This window comes from Ictalurus punctatus, chromosome 18 (assembly GCF_001660625.3).
Source record: "Ictalurus punctatus breed USDA103 chromosome 18, Coco_2.0, whole genome shotgun sequence".
In the NCBI taxonomy this organism is placed as follows: Eukaryota; Metazoa; Chordata; class Actinopteri; order Siluriformes; family Ictaluridae; genus Ictalurus; species Ictalurus punctatus.
The window spans coordinates 6982361-7007500 of record NC_030433.2 but is presented as its reverse complement, the minus strand read 5'-3'; the positions used below and the strand labels follow the sequence as shown (position 1 = coordinate 7007500).

General features: G+C 40.5%; 2 protein-coding genes across 16 annotated transcripts in view; both read right to left on the bottom strand.

Moving 5' to 3' along the window:
* The window catches only part of LOC108278562 (WD repeat-containing protein 7), a 129158-nt gene extending 117321 nt beyond the window's left edge, over positions 1 to 11837 (bottom strand). The window contains exons 1-10 of one of the 2 annotated variants that reach the window (XM_053687672.1): positions 11682 to 11837; positions 4269 to 4440; positions 4031 to 4137; positions 3721 to 3799; positions 2641 to 2815; positions 2465 to 2541; positions 2242 to 2361; positions 1998 to 2143; positions 1528 to 1630; positions 1105 to 1218 (exon numbers count right to left, since the gene is read on the bottom strand). In XM_053687672.1, the coding sequence (XP_053543647.1) occupies positions 1105 to 1218; positions 1528 to 1630; positions 1998 to 2143; positions 2242 to 2361; positions 2465 to 2541; positions 2641 to 2815; positions 3721 to 3799; positions 4031 to 4137; positions 4269 to 4427 (1080 nt within the window). In that variant the 5' untranslated portion in view covers positions 4428 to 4440; positions 11682 to 11837. The remainder of the gene's footprint in view (positions 1 to 1104; positions 1219 to 1527; positions 1631 to 1997; positions 2144 to 2241; positions 2362 to 2464; positions 2542 to 2640; positions 2816 to 3720; positions 3800 to 4030; positions 4138 to 4268; positions 4441 to 11681) is intronic. The other variant, XM_053687673.1, reaches the window with a different exon arrangement.
* A 1111-nt stretch (positions 11838 to 12948) lies between these two features.
* add1 (adducin 1 (alpha)) overlaps positions 12949 to 25140 on the bottom strand; it is a 37512-nt gene continuing 25320 nt past the window's right edge. For 2 of the 14 annotated variants that reach the window (XM_047161665.2, XM_017492188.3), the window contains exons 12-18: positions 24930 to 25019; positions 24690 to 24707; positions 21906 to 21989; positions 21395 to 21551; positions 20902 to 21198; positions 19349 to 19432; positions 12949 to 16153 (exon numbers count right to left, since the gene is read on the bottom strand). In XM_047161665.2, coding sequence (XP_047017621.1) covers positions 15849 to 16153; positions 19349 to 19432; positions 20902 to 21198; positions 21395 to 21551; positions 21906 to 21989; positions 24690 to 24707; positions 24930 to 25019 — 1035 coding nt within the window. In that variant the 3' untranslated portion in view covers positions 12949 to 15848. Of the gene's footprint in view, positions 16154 to 18562; positions 18598 to 19348; positions 19433 to 20901; positions 21199 to 21394; positions 21552 to 21905; positions 21990 to 24689; positions 24708 to 24929; positions 25020 to 25140 lie in introns of those variants that run through there. The other 12 variants (XM_047161668.2, XM_017492194.3, XM_017492189.3 and 9 more) reach the window with 8 other exon arrangements.

Genomic DNA, 25140 nt, shown 5'->3' with positions numbered 1-25140 from the left:
AAAAAAAAAAAGAGGTTCTTGATATGATAATCCTCATTCCTGAGCAACATTACTCCATTATTTCAGTATTTAACGCAGTGTTGAACTAAAAATTTGCCACATATTTGCTTAAACGCAGATTATCGACTTTCTATTTGTGTGACGATTAATAAAAATAGTTGCAGGAATATCTCTGAGTTATTCTAGTATTGTATATCTGTGCCTGATTTCAGTTTATTTGTGCCATCGTGGTTACGAACAATTAATACCATGACGTAATGGATATACTTTGAACGGCAACAATAAACAAACCCAACGTATGTTTACACTAAACGTAAATATTATTTATTGTAAGAGTGGTTTTAAAAAAAAATAAATAAAAATAAAACACATATTCAGGTGCCCGTTCGAGAACACTAACGCTGCTTTCACTTCATGTATTGGATTTAAAACGTTCGTGTTTGTGTGATAAAAATTCTAATATTAAGACAAATGTGGCTTTACAGTGTCACATAGTCCAGAAAATACAGTAACACACATACTATGTACATCGTCAGGACGAAGATGTTCTTGCGTTATCACTAAATTAATTAATTATTAATTAAATAATAATTATTTTTAAAAATGTATTTAAATAAGGTAAATTCAATATTTAATAGGTCTAACTGCATAGCATGTTCGCTCTCTAGCCGTGATCCTCTAAACAAGCTTGGGGACTTTGCATGCATCTTCACCAGGTGAAGACAGATGAAGGGAGTCAGTGATTGGTCAATTCTAGTGGGAGGAGCATGAGACCGGGCGAATCAGTGTGAGTGAAGGAAACTGGCTATCAGACAGCGAAGCGGAAGCAGGCGCACCATGGGGAGCTCTCGGAACATCCGCTAATATTCACAGCTGAAAGAATAACAAGACTAATTCTGCTGTGATTTTTTTTTGTGCAGAAAATATAGCATGGTCTAAATAAATCTACTACCCAGACACTTTTTAAACCCCTTCAGCAAGTGAATGAGTAAGTGGATGCTCATGGAATCTCTCTCTCTCTCACACACACACTCTCTCAGAGAGAGCGACCCCTGGTGCCCTGGAGAGGCGGTGCGCCTGCGTCCAGCTGTCTGAGGTTCTTACTGGTGCCTCTAGAGGCCGCTGGAGGTACAGCAGCGCAGGAGTGTAGAGCTCCGGCCCGGGTGCGCTGTCGGGGATACACACGATAACACACTGCCCCTCGTACTCCTCCTCCAGCTGCGGCAGAGCCGGAGGAAGGCGAGCGATTGGGCCACAACATACAAACACGAAATCATAAGCATATAATACGTAATACTATAAAACACACACAACATAAAGCACAGAGACGCACTTTAAACTGCAATAAGACAAAAATATGAGGAAATAAACCACAAAAATACAACACAGAACATTTACAACCGGGAAAAGTTTAACATTCATGTAGCTGAAATCGTGTGTGCCTCTGTGTGTGTGTGTGTGTGTGTGTGTGTGTGTGTGTGTGTATGTGTGTGTGTGTGTGTGTGTGTGCGCGCGTGTGTGTCTGACCTGTTTGTCTGCTCGGTCCGCGATGCTGTACACCAGAGGAGGGATGGAACCTTCTGCAGTTTTCCCTACATCACTGCGGAAGTGCTCACTGGCTGGAAGACAGCTAAAGCACGCACACACACATACACACACACACAATCCATGAATGAACGATGAGACCAATCCCACACGCTCCTATAAGAATTCTAACCAATCCCACAAACGTTCACGACCCACCCGACCTGCTCTCGCAGTTATCCTTGTTAGTATACTTGTTAGTAACTGCTTGTCACGTTATCTAAGATACTTCTTTAGTTCAGGACCCAAATATAAACAAATGAGTCATTTCAACACAGAGACACTAACCAGGATAAAGTTGTTGGCTTTTTTTTGTCCTGCGTGCTTTAAATCTGACTGCCCACTCTAACCTCCACCTCTTGTGTCTTCTCCGTTAGGTCCCGCAGGACTCCAAGGCCCCGGGGTTCAGTTACCTGGCCGGAAGTTTGTAGATGTAGCTACAGCCATCCTCGGTCCAGATTATAACTTTATCAGCAGCGATGAACTCTCCTCCTGTCCACGCCTGATCATTCTCACTGGGCACAGAGCACAGGAGCGAGAAATCTCCTGCATCAAACACCTACAACACACACACACACACACACACACACACACACACTAGCAAATAGGTGTACTGCATATAGTTTACTATAGTTTGGGTTACACACTGTTACCGACCCTCCAGTATTTGGAGCAGACGACGAGCAGAGACAGCTGCGTGAAGGTGCAGAAGGAAATACTCTGACAATTCTGGCAGTAGATCGGCTTGGACTCCTCCTCAAAAACGGGGTCCAGGTCCTGACAAAACACACACACACACCCACACACACACACTGTAGGAAACTCGAGGACTTTTAAAATGTTGGGTCTCTGCAAGTGTGTGTTGGGTCAGAGCGTATACCTGCATTCGGCTCACTTCTGCTGTGATGATCCACACTTTCAGAATTCCAGTCACAGAGACTGCTACCACCGTGTCTTCTGCACCACACACACACACATACTTTTTTAACAACCCAAACTACAATCAGAAGAATCTCAAACCAGTGTGTGTGTGTGTGTGAGCCCAACAGCCCGTACCTTGGGTGCGATGGGAGCGGATGATGCTCATGGAGCTGATCCAGTCAGGAGATATTTTGGACACCAGAGAGTAAAGGACCTCCAGACTGGTGGCATCCACCACGAGGATCTCTGGGTAGTGACCGTGGCACAGAAGACGACCCTCACGCTGGGTCCCAATGGTGAACTGATAAAACTGTACGAAGGACAACAAAGGGAGAAAGAGACAGAGAATAAAGATTGGGAAAGTGACAGGGGGATAAGACATTAAAGAGATTATAGAATATGCTGAATAGGTGGTGTAGTGTAGTACAGCGAGCTCGGAGGCGGTGTAGTGTAGTACAGCGAGCTCGGAGGCGGTGTAGTGTAGTACAGCGAGCTCGGAGGCGGTCTAGTGTAGTACAGCGAGCTCGGAGGCGGTCTAGTGTAGTACAGCGAGCTCGGAGGCGGTGTAGTGTAGTACAGCGAGCTCGGAGGCGGTCTAGTGTAGTACAGCGAGCTCGGAGGCGGTGTAGTGTAGTACAGCGAGCTCGGAGGCGGTGTAGTGTAGTACAGCGAGCTCGGAGGCGGTGTAGTGTAGTACAGCGAGCTCGGAGGCGGTGTAGTGTAGTACAGCGAGCTCGGAGGCGGTGTAGTGTAGTACAGCGAGCTCGGAGGCGGTCTAGTGTAGTACAGCGAGCTCGGAGGCGGTGTAGTGTAGTACAGCGAGCTCGGAGGCGGTGTAGTGTAGTACAGCGAGCTCGGAGGCGGTCTAGTGTAGTACAGCGAGCTCGGAGGCGGTCTAGTGTAGTACAGCGAGCTCGGAGGCGGTCTAGTGTAGTACAGCGAGCTCGGAGGCGGTCTAGTGTAGTACAGCGAGCTCGGAGGCGGTCTAGTGTAGTACAGCGAGCTCGGAGGCGGTCTAGTGTAGTACAGCGAGCTCGGAGGCGGTGTAGTGTAGTACAGCGAGCTCAGAGGTAGTGTAGTGACCTCACAAGTATCAAACCGTAGTACAGTGAGAGACGCACTATAACATAGAGAAGTAGTGTGCTGTAGTATAGTGAACTCAGTGGTAGTGGAGTGTAGCATAATAAGATTAGTAGTGGTGTAGTGTAGTGTTACCTGTATGCCCGTGTGAGCACAGGCCAGCTTAGTGAACTCAATACAGCGACCATCACTCACATCCCACAGACACATCTCCCTACAGACAGAAATACACACACAATAAAACATAATCACACATCTTGAGGCGTTATACTATTTATACACTGTGCATCTTGCCGAGCCCGAGTCATTTTCCACATACTATTTGCATGATTACAGCGTTCGAGCCACAGAAAGGCAAAGCAAATTCACACAACACACACACACACTATAATGAACTACTTTCAGTGTTTAACATCATCCATGTTGGAGTGTATTGTGCACCCACCCGCTCTCAGAGGCGCTGACCATGTACTGTTTGTCACTGCTCGCACTGGCCTTGGACAGACAGGTGACGGCGGTGCTGTGTCCGAACAGCAGAGCACGCGGGTTAATCTGCACAGCCGAAATAAGATTATTAGCTGGGAAACAAACATCCACGGGCGATTTTATATACAAACCACAACATGAGAGAAAGAGAGAGAGAGAGAGAGAGAGAGAGAGAGAGAACCTTTGTGACCTCTCACCTCAAGGTCAGGGGTCAAGTCCCAGATGCAGATCTGACCATCATGGCAACCGCTGATGATGGTGGCCAGGTCGTCCATCACCAGCAGGCTGGAGATGCAGTGCGTGGGAGCATGGCGGCCCCACAGCACTATGGGTAACACCAGACTGTTTCCTGACATGTTCTCTTGCAAACTGTGAGACGGAGAATAAAGTTATGGAGGAAACAATACAGTTATAGAGTTATGGGAAAATAAAATTCTAATTCTTTTAACAGTTTCATAAAAAGGATGCGATTTTAAAAATGCTCTCCTTCCTATTTTCAGTAAACTGTTTCGTTTACGTCCGCTTCACGGCTTTGCTTCGACAAATCCCACGAGACAGTGTTGAACTGACCGTATATACTCTGTACAGAGCATCTGTCTAGATTTAAAAGCAGTCCATATTAGAGAGGAATAAAGAGAGAGAGAGCGAGAGAGCAAGCGAGAGAGAAATGACTGAGGAGGCAATCATTAGTTTCCCCCGCTGGCGTCCATCCACACGTCCATCCACTAAAAGCCACAGAATTTCATTAGGCTGAAGAGCAAAAATAGATCAGCCGAATCATTCGCACAGTCACTAACTGGTGCAGCGAAAGCACTCAGGCGTGAATGGTGGTGCGGGCGTCAGTTCTCCCAGCAACCCGCGCTGCCTCGCCGATATTAAACACGTCGCTCTTTATCAGGGAAAGTACTCCAAAATACGCCTCTTAAATGCATTAATATGCACAAACACACCAAACTGATTCTCATTCATGGGATTATTCAAATCAGCCAATCACGTGGCAGCAGCACAAAACATACAATCATGCACACACTCTACAACTTCAGTTGATATCAACATCAAACATAGGAAAGTGGAAAAAGTGATCTCCGTGACTTTGACCGTGAGTTTTTGATGTTTAAATAGGCTTAATGTAGCATACACATAATCATGTTACTTAAAATAAATTTTAAAAATCTGCTTTTACGGAGATAAACAAACATTTTCCATGACTAACGTGAGACGAACAAATGTTTTGCTGAGCTTTCATATTAAACCAGAATCACTGAGAGAAATACATAAAGAAGGAACGAAGGAAAAATCACTACCTTACAAGCTTATGCCGTCTCATGGAAAACTTCTCATGGAGTTTCCGAAACACGGTTTTAATCCTCACTAAGCGAGCCAGCTTGGCCCTGCCTTTAGAATTCTCCATTACGACTTCTTTGAACAATTTACTTTTTGACAAACTTAAAAACGTAAAACCGTCACGAGAACAGACCAACAGGGTACTGAACAGACGAGCCGGAACAGATCTATCTATAGCTTTCTAACTAATCGATGATCGTGATCTCACACACACACACACACACAACTGTATGTGAACAGGACATTCAATTGTGGAGATGGAATCAAAGTCATGTTAGCTGAACCGATTGGGATGGAGCTCTAAACAGTCCACTCCTGATGACCCTCACGTGACCTTGATGAACAGTCAGGGGTTTAATCCTGGACTCAGAGTTCAGAAATGTAATGAGACTGTGTGGGTGAGACTGGCACACAGAACTACAGAAAGAAATAAAGAAAAACAGAAAGAAAGAAACGTGACAGTGAAGGGGAGAGAGAAAGAAAAAAGATGACAGTGAAGGAGAGAAAAAAGAAAGAAAGCAACATGACAGGGAATGACAGAACGAAAGAAACAAAGAAAGAGTGAAGAAAGAAACAAAGAAAGAAAGAAAGAAAGAAAGAAAGAAAGAAACATGACAGTGAAAGAAAAAATTAAAGAAACATTACAGTGAAGGGGAGAAAGAAAGAAAGCAAGAAAGATGACATTGAAGGAGAGAAAAACGAAAGAAACCATGAAAGCTAGCAAGAAACAGAAACATGACAAGGAAAGAAGGAAAGAAAGAAAAAAATGAATGAAAGAGTGATGGGAGGAAGAAAGAAAAAGAAACATGACAATGAAAGAAAGAAAGAAAGAAAGAAAGAAAGAGTGAAGGGGAGGAAGAAAGAAACAATGAAAAAGAACAAAGTAAAGAAAGAGTGAAGGGGAGGAAGAAAGAAAGAAAGAAAAAAATGAATGAAAGAGTGATGGGAGGAAGAAAGAAAAAGAAAGAAAGAAACATGACAGTGAAAGAAAGAAAGAAAGAAAAGAAAGATGACAGTGAAAGAAAGAAGGAAAGAACCATGAGAGTGAAAAAAAGAAAAAAAGAAAAAGAAAACCATAACAGTGAAGGGGAGGAAGAAAGAATGGCCTTTGCTGTTCCGATACTTTTGGAGGTGGCTGTACATCCTACTAAAGGAATTTCAGTAAAACAGTTTGGTTGAAATTTAAAACGAACCCTTTAAAAGATTATACAGACTGGAGGTGGAATGAAGAGCCGAGTCCATCGCTGTCACACACACTGAAGACTCCTCACTTTAAAAGCACTTAACTGACCACTAAACACACACTTAACACTGTTTCTGACAACACTTTAACCTCAGCGTTAGAACAACGTGCTCTCTTTAAACAGACAACAGACAACAGAGCGAGAGCTTCTACAAACCAGTCTGGGTAAAAGAGTCTGCTCAGAGACGTGAACACTGGGGGTAAAAGAGTCTGCTCAGAGACGTGAACACTGGGTGTAAGACGTGAACACTGGGTGTAAAAGAGTCTGCTCAGAGACGTGAACACTGGGGGTAAAAGAGTCTGCTCAGAGACGTGAACACTGGGGGTAAAAGGGTCTGCTCAGAGACGTGAACACTGGGGGTAAAAGGGTCTGCTCAGAGACGTGAACACTGGGGGTAAAAGGGTCTGCTCAGAGACGTGAACACTGGGGGTAAAACAGTCTGCTCAGAGACGTGAACACTGGGGGTAAAAGGGTCTGCTCAGAGACGTGAACACTGGGTGTAAAAGAGTCTGCTCAGAGACGTGAACACTGGGGGTAAAAGAGTCTGCTCAGAGACGTGAACACTGGGTGTAAGACGTGAACACTGGGTGTAAAAGAGTCTGCTCAGAGACGTGAACACTGGGGGTAAAAGGGTCTGCTCAGAGACGTGAACACTGGGGGTAAAAGAGTCTGCTCAGAGACGTGAACACTGGGCGTAAAAGCCTAATATTCCACTTCACTGCTACACTTTCCAAAAAGAACATAAAGATGGCAGAAATCCCGCAGCACAATGCAGCTCTGCACTCACGCAACACGAGGGAGTGTGAAGCGTGGGAATCTGAGAGAGAGAGAGAGAGAGAGAGAAGAATGACAGTGAAGGAAAAAGGAAGAAAACAACAAAGAAAGACAGAAGCATGACTGTGAAGGGGTGGAAAGAATGAGAAAGAAAGAAAGATGTTTTTAATAATAATAATAATTATTATTATTAATGTTATAGTGCAGTCATTTCAGTAGTGCAGCATTTTCAGTAGTGTAGTGCTTTCAGTAGTGTAATAGTTCCAGTAGTGTAATAGTTCCAGTAGTGTCGGTAGTGTAGTAGTTTCAGTAGAGTAATAGTTCCGGTAGTGTAGTGCTTTCAGTAGTAGTGTAGTAGTGTCAGTAGTTTCAGTAGTGTCAGTAGTATATTAGTGTCAGTAGTGTAGTAGTGTCAGTAGTGTCAGCAGTGTGGTAGTGTCAGTAGTGTAGTAGTGTCAGTAGTTTCAGTAGTGTAGTAGTGTCAGTAGTGTAGTAGTGTCAGTAGTTTCAGCAGTGTCAGTAGTGCAGTAGTGTAGTAGTGTCAGTAGTATAGTAGTGTCAGTAGTGTAGTGCTTTCAGTAGTGTAGTAGTGTCAGTAGTTTCAGTAGTGTCAGTAGTATAGTAGTGTCAGTAGTGTAGTAGTGTCAGTAGTGTAGTAGTGTCAGTAGTGTCAGCAGTGTAGTAGTGTCAGTAGTGTAGTAGTGTCAGCAGTGTAGTAGTGTCAGCAGTGTAGTAGTGTCAGTAGTGTAGTAGTGTCAGCAGTGTAGTAGTGTCAGCAGTGTAGTAGTGTCAGCAGTGTAGTAGTGTCAGTAGTTTCAGTAGTGTCAGTAGTTTCAGTAGTGTCAGTAGTGTAGTAGTGTCAGCAGTGTAGTAGTGTCAGCAGTGTAGTAGTGTCAGCAGTGTAGTAGTGTCAGTAGTGTAGTAGTGTCAGCAGTGTAGTAGTGTCAGCAGTGTAGTAGTGTCAGCAGTGTAGTAGTTTCAGTAGTGTCCGAAGTTTAGTAGTATCAGTAGTGTAGTGGTGTCAGTAGTGTAGTGGTGTCAGTAGTGTCAGCAGTGTAGTAGTGTCAGCAGTGTAGTAGTGTCAGCAGTGTAGTAGTGTCAGTAGTGTAGTAGTTTCAGTAGTGTCAGAAGTTTAGTAGTATCAGTAGTGTAGTAGTGTCAGCAGTGTAGTAGTGTCAGCAGTGTAGTAGTGTCAGCAGTGTAGTAGTGTCAGCAGTGTAGTAGTGTCAGTAGTTTCAGTAGTGTCAGTAGTTTCAGTAGTGTAGTAGTGTCAGCAGTGTAGTAGTGTCAGCAGTGTAGTAGTGTCAGTAGTGTAGTAGTGTCAGTAGTGTAGTAGTGTCAGCAGTGTAGTAGTGTCAGCAGTGTAGTAGTTTCAGTAGTGTCCGAAGTTTAGTAGTATCAGTAGTGTAGTGGTGTCAGTAGTGTAGTGGTGTCAGTAGTGTCAGCAGTGTAGTAGTGTCAGCAGTGTAGTAGTGTCAGCAGTGTAGTAGTGTCAGTAGTGTAGTAGTTTCAGTAGTGTCAGAAGTTTAGTAGTATCAGTAGTGTAGTAGTGTCAGCAGTGTAGTGGTGTCAGTAGTGTAGTAGTGTCAGCAGTGTAGTAGTGTCAGCAGTGTAGTAGTTTCAGTAGTGTCAGAAGTTTAGTAGTATCAGTAGTGTAGTGGTGTCAGTAGTGTCAGTAGTGTAGTGGTGTCAGTAGTGTCAGCAGTGTAGTAGTGTCAGCAGTGTAGTAGTGTCAGCAGTGTAGTAGTGTCAGTAGTGTAGTAGTGTCAGTAGTGTCAGTAGTTTCAGTAGTGTCAGAAGTGTAGTAGTGTCAGTAGTGTAGTAGTTTCAGTAGTGTCAGTAGTGTAGTGGTGTCAGTAGTGTAGTAGTGTCAGCAGTGTAGTAGTGTCAGCAGTGTAGTAGTGTCAGCAGTGTAGTAGTGTCAGTAGTGTAGTAGTGTCAACAGTGTCAGTAATGTAGTAGTTTCAGTAGTGTGTTTTTTCCCCACATTATGCTCTCATGCACTGCATTCACTTCCTTGAATCACTTCCACTTTGGAATATTTTCTAAAAGCGTGAGATGAATCAGTGGATGTCTCGGCTGGACCTCACACTCCACTCCTGCTTCGCTGTAGCTGACGTTAATCATAAACCCCAATCTAAAAACTCCACTAGCTACGAGATGTGCGGTGGAATCAGAAGTACCTTCAAAGTGCTGAACGGAGAAAAAAAGCAGACGTTTGATCGGACGGCAGTCTGATTCATCACATACTGATGATGTCATCCAGCTGCACTTATGGATCATTTTCAGGGCTAATACAGGACGAATACTCTTGATCTGTAAGTTATTAGATCGGTTCGATATGATACGTCGTAACATCACGTACGTGTGTGTCGTCAACAGAAAACAAACAACAGACCGTGCACTTACACACATCGCACGTCTTATTGTAAAGCCTGATGTATAAAACCTGGCAAGAGAAATTCTGCAAAGAAAATCAGATCAGTATCTAATACCGTTTGTATCAGACATCTGATACGAATCTCACACTGAAAATGAAAATCAGTGCATAATTAATTTAATACGATTGCTATGCGCAAGGATTTAAAAAATTATAATAATAAAATAGAAAATCAAACCTGAAAAAATTTCAAATAAAAACACTGCTATAAATCATCAGGGTTTAAAAAATTTTTTTTTATAAACAGGTCAGATCTGATCTTTTTTCTCCACTTTCACGTGGGCTGAATTCAAATCAAGTTCTAAATCCGAAACGTATTTGTTAACTGCTCTCGCATCTGAACACTAACGTCCAATTTTTCGTTAACTCTGAAGGCAGAGTCCCTCTGCACCGCAGAGTGACAGTTGACTCCCGATGCCACCGTAACACATTTACGCAGAAGGACAGCCTAGAGAAAAGGCCACAAAATGGCCGCACGTACAAAGTACAAATTGTTTAAACTCGACTTATTCGTTAAAAAAAAAAAAAAAAAAAAAAAAAAAAAAAAAAACAAACGTTGTACCCGTTCTCCATCATCGAAAGTATCGAAACCTCTGTACCCCTCCGACTCAGACGCATATTCTGTGAAATAAAAAGTACGATTCAACAAAAGTAGGCGGAACGGGGCACCGGTAAGGAGTTGTCATTTCAAGTCACGTGACGTTAACGTGTTCCCAAGAACCTGGTGAAGTGTTTGTCTGTTGTAGTAGTGGAAAATTGTCAAACTAAGTCTCTAATAACTCTCTAATAAATCTCAGTACAATTTCAGACTCCAACTGTTTTCATTCCAAAGTGCAACCTATCACCGAAACGACTTCTGATCGGATTGAAATCCGATCATGAGAAGCGCCCATGTATACGATCCTGCAATATGAAATAAAAGACCAAATCTGAAACCATGTGCATCATTACACCCCTAAACACACACTACTCGCTGGAATTCAGTGTGTAAGGTCCAAGAATTGATCTGCTACACCTCCTGACACCTTTGGACACAGATCTCATATTTAATATGGGCATTGCTCGAAGGTCGGCTGTTCAAGCCCCAGAACCACAAGGCTGCCACTGTTGGGCCAATGAGCAAGGCCCTTAACCCTCTCTGCTCCAGGGGTGCTGTATCACGGCTGACCCCAACTTCCTGGCATGCTGGGATATGCGAAGAAAAGCCTTTCGCTGTGCAATAAAGACTCATTATTATCATTATTTAAAGCCTAACATGTTCTACAGTGCTGCAATCCTTCTACATTACATCATTTAAAAATATTCCACGTTTTTCAGCAACACTACTTGCTGGAAATCGGCGTGTAAAGCAGTGTAGGAGGTCCAAAACACCGAAATGGTGCACCAGCTCAAAGCCAATACACATCCAGACTGATTTGGATGGACGCTGCACAAAATAATAGATCAAAATAATAAAATAATAGATCATGATCACATGCTGTGAACAGAAAGTGTGAATCATTATCATCCTAGCACTTTGTATTGATGAGTGGGTCACACGGCAACACAGCACTGAGCTAACCTAATCATTTCTAATCTAATCATTTCTAATCTAGCCATTTCTGATTTCATTCTCATATATAATATAATATATAAATATAAAGCTAGTATGCGGTTTTCTTCGTAGCCATGGCGACATACATTGAAGACTGAACCCCAATATTAATACAATGTCGCAGCTTCCGGGTCCACTCGTCTCTATTATTATTATAATTACTCTTATATATATCTTATATTTATTTATTGAAACCGTTTAAGAAGGAACTTACCCTTGAATATATTCAATGACACATTCTCCCTGTGGCAGGAATTATTATTATTATTTTCTAAATAATAAGAGCTTGTTATTCTCAGCTTGAGCTTGTTGCAGTTTTGCCCTCTACAAGCCCCGGAGTCGTCAGCTGATCCAACGCCGCAGACTGACGTACTGTACGTGTTGACGTAACACGCACTTTACGCAATGACGCAATACGTCGGGGTAATCATTCCTCAGGAACGCGCTGCCGCTTAGCGGATAGAGTGTGTACATGCAATAGATGTAGCCTATAAACAAAAATCATGATTTAGGCTACTGTAAATATAATCAATAATAATTTATATTTATGTGTAATAGAAAAACTATGGAGTATTTATCAAATACAGAAGAGGATATATTTGTCAAATCTTCATTCATGTATCAAAAAAAGGTTTATGTATACACACACACACACATACATACATACATATAACTGTTCAAAAATATAAATATTTCAAAAAGGTAGTATTAATATTTATATTTACGTTAAAATATGTTAAATTGTATTTCTTTCTACCCGGTATTCAGCATCTCAATATATAATAAAATATAATAACATAATTAACACAAATATTAACAAAACTTTAGTTAGGCATTTCATTTAGTTTCATGATCTTTCATTCGTTTTTATGCATCATTCTTATTTATTTAGATTTTATAGGTATATTATTTATATTTAAGGTAGCCCCCCCCCCCCCCCCATTTTAAGTAGTAGTAATAATGGTAACAGTAATAATACTAGTTGTAGTAGTAATGGTAATAACAGTGGTAATCGTAGTATTAATAATAGTAATAATGGTAACAGTAATAGTACTAGTTGTAGTAGTAGTAATAATAGTAACAATAATAGTAATAATGGTGGTAGTAATAGTAGCAGTAATAGCAGTAGTTATAACATTGCTATTGTATTTCCACATTCTATGTATCTTTTAGGTTAATTTTTATGACCAATTTAAATGCTTTTTAATTATATTTTTATACTATAATGGTAACTAAATGGCAGCATTTTCCCAAGAAAATTAAACCTGTAGAAAGTCTTACTTTATAGCTATATGAAACAAACCAGTCTTTCGTCATTAAACCAAGATGTTTTGAAAGAAGAAACTTTATTCATGATCATATAATAATAATAATAATAATAATAATAATAATAAACAGTGCCATGAAAATGAGAATGGAAATTGTTGTGTGTGTGGGGGGGGGTGGGGGGGGGGTGGGGGGGGGGTATACATATCAGAGAGTAAATGTGAAACAGGACATCATTTAAAAAAAATTTTAAAAAAAGGACTCAGTAATGTGATCAACTGAAATCAAATGAAATGATTGGCGAAGAAGGTAAACGTTTTAAAGCACACGGTCCTGGGGAACTTCTTTGCATCGTCACACACAAACCGAGCTTCACATGATGAAGGATGAATACGACTCTATCTCGAGTTCCTAAAGCACAGAATAAATCTACCAACCGTAAAACCCAGCCATTTATTCCCCAGAGGTCATTTCCAGTTGTTATTGATACACATCTGATTTAGAGAGAGCGAGAGAGAGAGAGAGAGAGAGAGAGAGAGAGAGAGAGAGAGAGAGAGAGAGAGAGAGAGAGAGAGAGAGAGATGCACGACGGCACGTTAGTGGTTTAGATTAGTGCAGCAGTCTCTGGTAGCAGTATTTCACATCACGTGGAAGAATTTCTATGAAATCCTATTCTATTATACAGCACATGACTGAGAGCAACACAAGAGAAGCAGCAGCTTGTGTATGTGTGTGTGATTCACGAGGAGAAATAATAAAATGTGTATTGCAGTCTGAACTTATACAAAGTCATCATCATCATCTCCTCATAATCACAGTGTTTTATCAGTATTTACACTGCAATCCATGTCTGTATTAGGTAAGGTATTTGAAAGAAAAAAGAAAGAAAATGAGAAGACTCTGTTATAGTTTAAAAGGTTCTAAATAGACACTTCACATATGAAATGTTAATGACGAGCAATAATTGGATGCAAAAACCATAAATGTACTAAACTGGATTTTCCTTGTCGCTCCAGTGCTTCCATTCTATCTTTTACCTTTAATTAGCTTTAAGAGTAAAGCTTTAAGGTTAAAAGGTCTAAAGATAGAGTGAAATGTCCTCTTGATGGTACCACCCCAGCGACAAGTCCACAAAGTACACTTTGGTACCTTTATTTCTAAGAGGTAAGTTAGCAGATTCATTATCAATCATTATCATCATCATTATCAGGCTAATTACCCTTACCTTTAAGGCAAGACACTACGGGGAAGTAATGACCATTTTTGCCAATTGTTTTTCAGATTTTTGTAATAGAAACTAGATCTAGAACATGTCTGCCCTTAAACTGTAGCAATAAACATCATCAAACCATAAAAGGAAAACTGTTTAATTCGCTGGTTTTGTTTCATGTAAACCACATTATCTGTAACCTAGCAGCTTTGAAGAAGGCTTTAAGCTCCACCCACTCATAACAATCACGTCATCATATATCCCTGAACAGCTCGTTTCATGATACATTCTACATTCTCTACCAAAAATCTCAGAACAGTTCCTCACTAATTAGCAAATTCCCAAAATGTTGATTATTACTGGATTTCTAGAGATGTATAGATTTATAGAGTATATAAAAGTACATTATATATATTTAAATGAAGCCTCATTTGCATGAATAAAGCAAATTTTTTTTAATGACCCCATTCATCTGCAGCATCTTGCCTTAAGAGTCTGAATAATTATTCTGTTATATTATTAGATAACTTTTAAACAAACATCAATATAGACTTCGTGTCATTAGCGTAGATTAGTTTTTGTCCCGTTAGTGTTGCTGTATTGTTTTCCGAGCTAACTTTTTTGTAGTCCTGATTTTAACCCAAGTGTCTTTACGTGATCTTTAGTAAGGACGGTCAATCCCGAAACATCGTCCTTCACTCGATACAATGTTTCGTTTATGCTACAAGATTTTTACCGCTTTATGACAGGGGAAATTACCCTGACTCCAGGAGTAGCACATTTACATCTAGCTAAGCTAACGCAAGTACGTACAAGGCCAGTTATAAAGCCAAAAAGGTCTTCATCTTGTAGTACAGTGGAAATTAATTACAGAATGATAGATGTTTGAAATTTTATACGTTTTATGTAGATGTGATCAAAGAAGAAGAACAAAAAAAGAAGAAAAAAAGAGCCTTTGTGGGATAATTTAAGGAAATGTAATAGAACATCATGAGGAATAAGTCAAAGATGATTTGGGGTGCAAGATATTTTAGTAAAATGAACAGCTTAAGGGAAGATTTCTTTCATTAAATATAAAAATGAAAACCATATAAACTTCAAACGTTACGAAATGAAACGACGATAAAGAGAAAAGTGTGAATATTTGTCGTGGTATATACATTTTTAGGTACAATTACACACAAGTCGTCGATTTTCAATTAGCTAAACTATGGAGACTAGTTTTCGACGTTATTTATTTATTTATTTCATTTCAAAAACATTCATGTTCCCCTAGGCCGAGTTTGTGTTTCTCAATATTTTTCCGTCTGATGCAAAGGTTACGAAATGTTATGAATGTGGCGTCTCTGGTTAAAGATCGATTACAATACTGTAGTAGATTACAATCAGCTATAGCCAGTTAGCCAGTCACCTGCTTATAAAGATGACCAAATTTAATGCAAATCAACAAGATAGGCATTTTAGCACCGTGCTGCTTTATTTATTTATTTCTTTTTCTTTAAACTAGATTTAACCAGTTTTTTTTTCGCATTCCTTTTTTAAAGACACTTTGAATACATTTCGATACAATCCAAATACATTCTAGTGGTTAATTAAGCTTGGTAATTTATTCTTTTCTTTTCTTACAAAAGCAGGGAGTTAAAATAAATCTGCTAAAACGTGGGCTGAGACACACATGCGTAATAAAGCCACACGACACATTTTACCAGACTAACTGTTAATTAAAAAAGAAAAAAAAAAAAAGAAAAAAAAAAAGATTACGTTTAAAAAAACAAACAAAAAAAAAGGCGACATTCACAAGCTACAGGTGAAGACAAGATTAGCGAAAAGATTTAAAAAATAATAATAATAAAAACCAGAAAAAGAATGAGATGCACGTGGTTAGTTATCCTAGGAGTTTCCTCTCTAGGTCTCGGACTTCTTTTTGTTTTTCTTTAGAAACGATGGCGTGCGGAATTTTTTCTTCTTTTTCGAAGGGGATTTGTTGGGGGATTCGTCGCTGCCCTGGTCGCCGGTGGCGTCGTCAGCGGCAACAGGCTCTTCCCCGTCTATGTGAGCTGGGGCAGGGTCTGGCTCAGAGGGGGCGGGGTCTTCTGCAGGGAGGGCAGTGGCGGCGGCTTCCGAAGGCTCGTCCGGGGTCAGGTCGGGGAGGGTCTGTCTCAAAGTGGCGGCGTCGCTTTCGTCTTTAGGGCTCTGCTCCTGCTGTCGTTCTGCGGGAGATCAGAGACGAGAGACGGAAAGGGGTTCGGGGGGGGGGGGGAGGAAAAGTATTAGAAAAAAGTAGTCTGATAATGGGTATGAAACGCAGGTCTGTGAGGAAGAGGAGCCTCAGAGAGCACACGGCACATGGAATTCAGCTCTGGGTTTGCCTCAAACCAAAACTAGCCATTATTATCTAACCGTGATCTAGTTTTTGTTCAGCGGAGTCAATAATGCAAAACAAACATCTCAGACAAAAGCTAATCATACTCCGAGGGTAAAACTGAGATGTTAAAAGCTAAGGGAATTGAACCAGAAACTCCGTTGGATCTGCATTCACAACCATCTGGTTATTCGCACAAAATCCGAACTGCCGAGTTACCGCTTCCGACACAACCCTGATTTCTAGATTTACAGCGCCTCGCATACTTTCAACCCCTTGTGCGACCCCTAAAATAGTGCTTGCCATCAGAAGAGAAAACGATCCGAGACAAAGTTCTGGAAAGGTGAAATAAATAAATATATCCCAAACACTGAACATCCTACAGTGGGACATTAAATCCACCATTAAACAAAAAACACACCACAAAACTGAAAGAACAATGCATAAAGTAAAGAGGGGCGAGGGTAATGCTCAGCGTGATGCTACCACCACCATGTTTCCCTGTGGTGAATGACAAAGAAGAGAAACTTTTATAATTTATTTTATAATTTGTGAATATTTTTTACTATATAACTATACATTTACTACACTGACCCCCACCCACACTCTTCCATCAAAGAAAGGAAGGTTTTTATTGAAATCTAAGACCCGTGAAATTTACTCTCAAACACAAACATCAGCCACTATATCACTTTGGATTTTGGAGCGCTTGTCATGCGTATGAGCAACAGCAAGCAGCTACCAAACACCTCCAATGCAAACAGCTACCCAAGACAAGATGCGTTTTTCACTGATTGTTTTATCATACTAGTCAACAAAACACATGTACAGAGATCTCTTAGACAGCTAGACCTCTTAACCCCAAATGCCAAATGAAAGTTTCACTCTGCTCAGCCAGGAAAAATACAAAGCAGCGTTTCTACAACAACAGAGCACACGGCATAGAGGAGGAGTGAATACTCTGTACCTGGAGAGACGAGTATCTGGATCGGAAATATGAAGGTCATACATTACCTGCTGTAAAGAAGCTAGACAATTTGATACAGCATAGAAACACTCAGGAGTTGTTTATTAATCTAACGCAGGGCCAGGGAGCGGAAGAGTCTAGAAGCTTTGCTGCTGGAATAACCTCAAGGCACTCCGATCAGATCTCATTCTCAACACCAAGCGGGCAAGGTTATGTTGAGGAGTTTCCCGATAATCGGTTCGATCGAGATCACACCGCAGCTCTCGTGATTTCTCCGACTGCTCAGAAAGCGCTGATTAAATTTTCCATAACAGCAGCTCTGACTGTAGCGGTGCAGCTGCGAATCACGGGTTTGTATTAACACACGCTTACGAATACTTTAGCGTTTCTATAGTTACAGCTTGTTCGCAGGGCGAATGCTCCACGTAATCTAAACCTGATAATAAACATATTAAATATTACGTGTTATTTAAATGAAGAAGAAAAAAAAAAGAATAGTTGATCTAGGATGCGGTTATGGAAGGGGTCTCCAGTGTCAGTTTTTTTTTTGCTATTCTTTCCAAGAATAATTGTTTGTAGCTGCTGTAGCGTAATTTCCGCAACTCATTAAAATTTTTAAAAAAGTACAAAACGCCGTTCTTTAATAAATAAAAGATTGGAATTGTCGTCTATCTGCAGTGGTATAAGTGGAATAAAACACCACAGGACATGCTGTTATCGACAACGGCATGGTGTGATGTAAATGACTGCTAATTTATTTGAACGTCTTATTGATAATTAAGATGATGTTATTGATCTCGTAATGAAATAAATAGGAGTTGTTTAATCATCTCGTTACAAATTTGAGAAAGGTTTGCTAAAAATCAATGTGATGTGAAAATATAAATTCCAGCAATTCAGGTACAAATCCAATTACAGCATGTGTTTAGCGAGTATTTATCTACTTCAGATATCAGAATAAGAAAATGTACAGAATGCCGAACATCGTGATGTACATCCTGATACCTGCTATAAATTCAGATATTGCTCATGAGCAAATGCATAAAATATATATCAATTTAAAAACGGAGAGGAAACGAGAGTGAAAACTGACAGGAGCACAGCCTTGAGACGATTCCAGCGAACAAAAGAAAACGGAAAGGAGGTCAGAGGTTGAAAGCCAAACGGCGAGAAGATAAAGCGGGCGAGTTAGTGTGGAGAGGAGAGAAACCGAATGAGGGCATGCGAGGAGGAAGGAGGCTACAAACAAGCATGTAGGTGAAAGGGGAGTTGGGAGTGGGACAGTACTTACTATGGCAACAGGTACTCTTTTGCATTTCCATCTCCTGATTGTAAGGCAGCCACGAAGAAGAAAAAAAAAAAAGCACAGTAGAAAAAAAATGTCTATGCAGGTCAAATCACAGCCACCATGTTAAAGAAAACCAAAAGGAAGACCCCCCCCACCCCCACCCAAAAAAAAAAAAATGGAAAATACACCACCAGGAGCGGAAAAAAACCCCCAACAGAATGGATACACACCATTCTTGGAAAGACCCCCGAGAAATGAGTATGAAGAGTTGGATGAGAAATGTTTGAGAAAAGGTGGATACTTGAAATTGAGTTATTGAAATTAGATTACACCTGAGGTAATTGTCTTTACGTCATTGGTTTGACCTTGAACAGCTCTGCTAGGAGCCTTGACAGCATTACTTTTTTTTATATTCTTACACTACTATAAATAGAGTACATCAGATTACGTCTGGCAGTATTGGTGTAATCCAAAGTAATAAAGACCAAGAGGTGAAACAAAAAAGAAAAACAAAAACGCGAACAAGGCACAGAATAAGCCACGGCAAACTTCACGCTCTGTAGATCGGTTCAAAATGATAAAAATCAATCAAAAAGAGCAAAAAAATACCAACGGCTGACCACTGATCCTCTTGATCTCTTATTACATACGAACTAAACAGCAAAAAGTGTTCACGATTGTGATCACACTGAGACATAGAAACTGCAGCAGTCTTAGTATTATCCCCTGAGGCACACCACAAACGGAGATTCATGCATAAGGAAGCACGACCACCCGGCTGAACGTACCTTCTTCTACTCTAATCGGGGTGCTTGGGGGGGTAGAGGTCGGGCTCGGACCTTTCCCCACCTCATCCGTCTCCTGTGGTTGATCTAAAAAAAAAAGGGGGGGGGGCAGAGGGTATTTATACAATATGCAATACAATATATACTATATTAGAACTGCAATAAAGGAAAACATGCTGCGGAACTGATTTAATACTGATCGCATATTCTGTTTTATGAATTCAAGACGCAAGATATTCGGCGATTAAGAAGACTGCTTACGTCATCGAATTAAGAGTCAATCATAGTGTTAACACAGCACGCATAAAAACACGATCTCCTATTGCTGTATAGACCACAAAAATCAAGGGGGGCACATACATCTGAGGATAATGCTCATGCCACAAAACCAAACAAAACACACAGTTAAGGATTTGCCATCACCCAGAAACAATATTATTCAAACAGACCATTTGAATTCGGTCAAGAGGCTCATTTTATTAGTATCCGGGCCACAAACAACCCCAGTCAGGATGAAGCTTGGATCTCAGCTAAAGCAAGGGATAACGAGTCCATGAGTTAATAATTGTAACAAGTTTGCCCTTAAAAACCACACCAGGAATGAGGATTCACAGATTAAAACAGGATTCAAGAAAGAGTTAAGCCACAAGGACTGGGAGACATCAATTCCCTTGATCTTATTTCGTATCGAGCGTATCAAGCCCATACTAGCGTTCGTTAATCAGTATTATTGAGTGGAATATGCTTTGGGAAAGGAGAGAGTAGGAAAGGAAAAAAAGGACAAAATGTACGTTAGGAGCGGGGTAACAATGAAAGGGTAAATTGTTTATGGGGAACAAGTGAAATAGTGAGAAGTGGGAAAGAACTGCTAAATTAGGATGTGGGTAGGAAGAAAGAGTACATCCAGAGATGGGTAAGGGAAGAGAGGGTACATCCAGAGATGAGTAAGGGGGAGAAAGGGTACATCGAGAGATGGGTAAGGGGGAGAGAGGGAAATCCAGAGATGGGTAAGGGGGAAAGAGGGTACGGTAAGGGGGAGAGAGGGTACATCCAGAGATGGGTAAGGGGGAGAGAGGGAAATCCAGAGATGGGTAAGGGGAGAAAGGGTACATCCAGAGATGGGTAAGGGGGAGAGAGGGAAATCCAGAGATGGGTAAGGGGAGAAAGGGTACATCCAGAGATGGGTAAGGGGAGAAAGGGTACATCCAGAGATGGGTAAGGGGAGAGAGGGTAGGTTGAGAGAGTGCTAAGGAAGAAAGGGTATATGAAGAAATGGTTAAGGAGATAGGGTACACTGCAAACACACAAGAAGAAAGGTGCATAAGGGAAATGAGCAAGGAGGAAGGGTAGATTGAGAAATTGGTAAGGAGGAAATGGTACACCAAGATATGGGTAAGGATCAAAGGTAAATTAGAACTGCTGGACTGCAACACCAGGAGCAAAAAAGATTAAGAACCACAGAAAGGACACACTAGCAGAGTCAACCCCACAAGTCCAAGTCTACAGAGGGCAAGATGGATGCCAAGCAAGGGCAGGCAGATTGCACACCAGGCTACCTTCAGCTTGGCTGTCTTGTTCAGGCTGATCATGCTCAGACAAGTCTGTGGTGACACTGAGGGCTTTCAGCACAGCACAGTGAAAGTCCTTGTGCGGTGACGCCGAAGGACCAGAGGGACTGACCCTTCCTGATCCTGCCTCAGGTTCTGTACTTCGGCCTGGGGCGTCAGCAGCAGAAGAAGAAGGAGGAGCTGCCAAGAGCTGATTCTCCCCCAAATTGAGATTTGAGGAGCCAGGAGGAGTGGAGACTCCTCCTGAATCTGAAACCAATGAGCTGCCAGACGCATCAACCTGTACTGGAAGCAACAACAATTTTGTTCCAAAAGGTGCTGTGGAGGAGGTACTGAACTGCACTAAGCCCTGAGGAACAACTTCATTTGATAAAGCAACCGTAAAAATGTTAACATCTATATATGTTTATCCAAAGATATGTTGGGGAAAAAAAGGTCAATTACTTATAATGTGTGTAAGAAATGCTGAGATAATTCTTACCTTCTGGTCCTTTCTGTTTGAGCTCCACTTCTTTACGGTACTCCTCCAGCTCCTGGTCGGTGAGTTTATTGAATGGATTCGGTCCAGTCTTGGTGACGATCACACGAGGCTGGTACTCCTTCTCTATAATAGCTTTAGAGGCTGTCACTAGCTCCCCCTGTAGGTGAAAACCAACAGACAGGTATTACTTATTGATTAAACACAACAGTTTAACGAAATAGCAAGTAAACCACATGTTGTGTATCAGCACACGCAGCATTACCAATAGAAATGTACACTACAAAAATGTAAACTATAAAACACACCTCATAATCAAGAAAAAAAAGATCTCATCTACCAAAGAAAAGCTTGCAGATGTTTAACTAGAATTACAACCAGCGTTGTAGGTATTCTGTACACTGTAGTAACGAGACACCGTTACAAAGATGATGAAATGTTGTGTATGGTTTTTTAAAAATTATTTATTTTTAAAGCATCACAGGTGGAGTGATTGTTATTCGACAGGATGTACCTTTCTAACAGACCTAGCAGGACTATAGCTGTCTGAGAGGTCAAGGCCATCGATACACTCCAAACAGTCAGATAGAGGAGCGTCCTGAAATAGTAGACCTTATGAGCAGTGCATAACCCAGCGCCATTAATTAACACACACACACTCTCTCTCAAACATACACACACACACATATATATGCACAAAATAACACTTAACACAAACATTTAATACAAACAGACTCTTTGATAAACAGGCCAGAATGCAGACTAGGTCTAGGGCTGGGCAATAGAATATATAATATAGATATACTTCTTCGATATGTAAATATAATAAATGATGTGATGAATACACTTTTTATTTGAGATTATATAATAGCTACGGTGATATTCATATTTCACTATTTTATATATATATATATATATATATATATATATATATATATATATATATATATATATATATATATATATATATATATATATATATATACACACACACACACACACACACACACACACACACACACACACACACACACACACACACACGCACACACACACACACATACACACATACACACACACATACACATACACACACACATACACACACATACACACATACACACACATACACATACATACACATACACACCACAAACATGCACTGAGCATTTCCTAAAGAAGCACATGGGACAGACTCAAGCCAAATGGTTCAAGGTCATGCACTGCAATGATCAGAAATCAAAACGTGCTAGTCAAACCACACACAACATTTTCCACTGTAGGTACTGGCACTTTGTGGGAACATTATAAACATTATTCTGTTGTTTTTTTTTCCCCATTATCTCATGATTGTATGCCAAGCCAATGCTCCAGTTAGTCCTCTCTTACAGTAGAAAATTTTTAGAGGGGTCTTTTTTTTTTTTTTAATTTAAAGATCCGGCTGCTGAATAGTAAATTTTTACTGATTTCTGGGGGGGGGGGGGGGGGGGGAACAAAACAAAAACAGATGATGTGTACTATTTGAGACATAATTTTAAGCATATAATGTAGTTAATTATTCTAAACTAACAATGCAATCGCCATTAAAGATTTAACATCGCTAGCTAATAACATATTTACTACTGTTAAAGCAAAAATAAATAAATACATACATACATAAAAACCTTGTTAGGAAAAAACTAAGTTTGTTAATGCAGATGTGGTCTAATATGTAACAAAGTGAAATGTAAAAATCAGGGCTGCTTCTGAATCTTTGTGCGGGTCAATCTTTAAAAAAAAGTATGTACATAAATGAAATCAAACATAACGTAATGTAACAACTCATGTTACATTACATTCTAACAATGTAAACAAACGTAACGTAACACGTCGCATAACAATGCAATCTAACACGTTATACCGTAAATAGCACAAGGTCAGGGCATAACGTGAAGTAACTTCATGTAACATAGCGCAATCTAACATGACCTACTTCACCGAAAATAAAACAAAAAGACAATTATTATAGATATAATTAAGATAATATTTATATGTTGCACGGATATGGCTGCTAAACTTGAGCTCTTATGCTTCATGATATGGTTCTATACTACTTTACGTGGTTTAAAAACCACTTCTGAAAGTACAAGCTTTTTTATTATTATTATTATTATTATTATTATTATTATTATTATTATCATTATTATTATTATTATTATTATTATTATTATGTTTTATGTAGTCTGCATAAACAAACAAAAACAAATAAATAAATAAATAAGCAAATTCGAATAGCCCTGGAGAAACCAACAACATTTGCCTTAACAGAGTACTTTAGTTAAATAAGAAACATCCATGATTAATGTATTAAACCAAAACTAAATTTAATAATTCTACAATAAGACAAATATTTAGTAGGTTAACTCAACCACAATCAGGGGTACATCTCAATCAGCTCCCTGGTTCAGCGGCCAGTGCACTGATCAGGGAGTCGGCCATTTTAAGGGCTGTCTCAATCACAAAATCCTTTGTACGTTCGCTCCCTAAAAAAAAATGTAAAAAATCCAATAATGCACCACAAAAAACCCAGGAAGCATCGATGCCCACTATGTTCCTTTACTGGAAATGACTTGTGGACGAACTCTCGGCCAAATAAGCAGCTAGTTATCTTCTTGTAGCTCTCAAATGAGCGATTTTTCACTTTATTTGTTGTTTGTTTGACTCCAACGACATTTTAATACTGTTTAATGATTTTTAAAAAAAAATCCATTAGCTAACCTACACTCCTGCTTGAAGTAGCATGACAACAACGAGTGTGATTAAGCTAGCAAATTTACATGGCATATAATGTCAGAAAGATATCGGTCCTGCTCGCCGTCGATGAACGCCAGTAGTGACATTTTACAACGCGAGTATTACGTATTCGTGCCGCCGGAAACCGAGTCATCGGCGTCTCGATATGTAGTGAGCCAGGGTCCTTACCAGCGCGCCAACTCGTGTACACGATGTACTGATTCACCACCTAGGGCGCTAGGGAGCTGATCGAGACGCACCCGAGGTCTGACTAGCAAATAGCAGGCGCAAAACTGGCAATCGTGTGTGACATGCAAACTTAGAATGCACGTTGTATGAAAACGCAGAGACGTCCGATTAATAATTCTAGCTGTTAAATATCAAGGAGAACACAAAAAATAAATAAATAAATAAATAAATAAAAAATATGGCACTGCAAACTAATCAAAGGCAGATGAGCGCCACCCCCAGGGCAGAGGGATGGAAGGGTGTACACACGGTTAGCGCAGACGCACATGGTACTTACGTGCCAGATCGTCGCTCTCTGTGGTCAAAGAACAGTTACATAGTGAGTAAAAATGACAGCACAGAGATGGGGAAGGAGGAAAACACTGTGTGTGTGTCTCTTCGTGGATAGGAATATCTAACAGTGTTGAACTTTTGTGGACATTTGGCTGGTCCTCAAGGAAACTGAAGGTCCTCATAAGGATAGTGAGAGAAATGTGTGCGTGTGTGTATGTGTGTGTGTGAGTATACACACACAGACCTGGACAAAGGAGCGTTCTACCACGGCCCCCATGAGCAACTGAGACTGAGGTCCTGCTGTCTTGATGTCCTGCAGGTTCTGCTCACGGATCTGCGGTGAACCATGAGGACACGTCAGGGTTTTTACTTACTTACTTTTACACACACACACACACACACACACACACTTTAACTAGACAATATATAAATAACTAATTAAAATGCTAGAATTT